Source organism: Emiliania huxleyi (genome assembly GCF_000372725.1).
Source record: "Emiliania huxleyi CCMP1516 unplaced genomic scaffold EMIHUscaffold_9231, whole genome shotgun sequence".
NCBI classification, from domain to species: Eukaryota; Haptophyta; order Isochrysidales; family Noelaerhabdaceae; genus Emiliania; species Emiliania huxleyi.
This window is the reverse complement of record NW_005195127.1, coordinates 1-1,194: the sequence shown is the minus strand read 5'-3', so window position 1 is coordinate 1,194 and position 1,194 is coordinate 1. Positions and strand designations below refer to the sequence as shown.

The following is a 1,194-nucleotide window of genomic DNA, read 5'->3' as shown; positions in this document are numbered from 1 at the left end:
ACACACACACACACACACACACACACACACACACACACACACACACACACACACACACACACACACACACACACACACACACACACACACACACCGCCCACCCACGCGCAACGGGCCTTGCACTTTGAATGCCGTGGGGCTCCTGTCGTTAGACGTGGAGACGCGAGGGTTGCCCCCCCTTGCCCCACCACCTCGTGTGCGTGGAGAAGTTTACCTTACCTTACCTTACCTTACCTGGTGTACGCCACGGTCCCTCTGGGCTCCGTGTCGACGAAGGTCGCCCGGGACTGGCTCGCCAACGAGCTCTACGAGCCGTCCCGGCGCGGCAAAATTGATGCGGCCTGCAGATACCGAAAGGTCGCCGACCTGATCACGGCTGCCGGCGCCTCGGCCCCGTCGCCCTCTCCTCCTCCACCGTCACCGCCACCGCCCTCTCCGCCGCCGCCTTCTCCGCCGCCGCCTTCGCCGACTCCCCCGTCGCCGCCACCGCCGTCACCGCCGCCTCCCTCTCCACCGCCGCCCTCGCCGCCACCGCCGTCACCGCTGCCTCCCTCTCCGCCGCCGCCCTCTCCACCACCGCCATCGTCGCCGCCGCCTTCAGCCCCGCCGCCCTCGCAACCGCCGCCCTCCCCGCCACCGCCGTCTCCGCCACCACCGGCTCCGCCACCGCCGTCTCCGCCACCGCCCTCTCCGCCGCCGCCTTCTCCGCCGCCGCCTTCGTCGACTCCCCCGTCGCCGCCACCGCCGTCACCGCCGCCGCCCTCTCCACCCCCGCCCTCGCCGCCGCCGCCTTCAGCCCCGCCGCCCTCGCAACCGCCGCCCTCCCCGCCACCGCCGGCTCCGCCACCACCGGCTCCGCCACCGCCGTCTCCGCCGCCGCCGTCACCGCCGCCGCCCTCTCCACCCCCGCCGTCACCGACTCCCCCGTCGCCGCCGCCGCCCTCGCCGCCGCCGCCCTCGCCGCCGCCGCCCTCGCCGCCACCGCCCTCGACGCCACCACCGTCGTCACCGCCGCCCTTGGCGCCGCCGCCCTTTCCACCTCCACCGTCACCGCCGCCCCCGTCGCCGCCGCCGCCCTCCCCACCGCCGCCCTCTCCACCACCGCCATCGTCGCCGCCGCCTTCAGCCCCGCCGCCCTCGCAGCCGCCGCCCTCCCCACCACCGCCCTCCCCGCCACCGCCGTTGCGAACAGTC

The 1,194-nt window shown here is 75.0% G+C and overlaps 1 protein-coding gene across 1 annotated transcript; it reads right to left on the bottom strand.

Moving 5' to 3' along the window:
• Positions 1-415: 415 nt before the first annotated feature.
• On the bottom strand, positions 416-1,108 carry EMIHUDRAFT_125341 (hypothetical protein; the record flags this gene model as incomplete). Its single annotated transcript, XM_005757159.1, has 1 exon — positions 416-1,108. A coding segment is annotated over one exon (693 nt), but the record flags the coding sequence as incomplete, so codon positions are not given.
• Between the last annotated feature and the right edge of the window lie 86 nt (positions 1,109-1,194).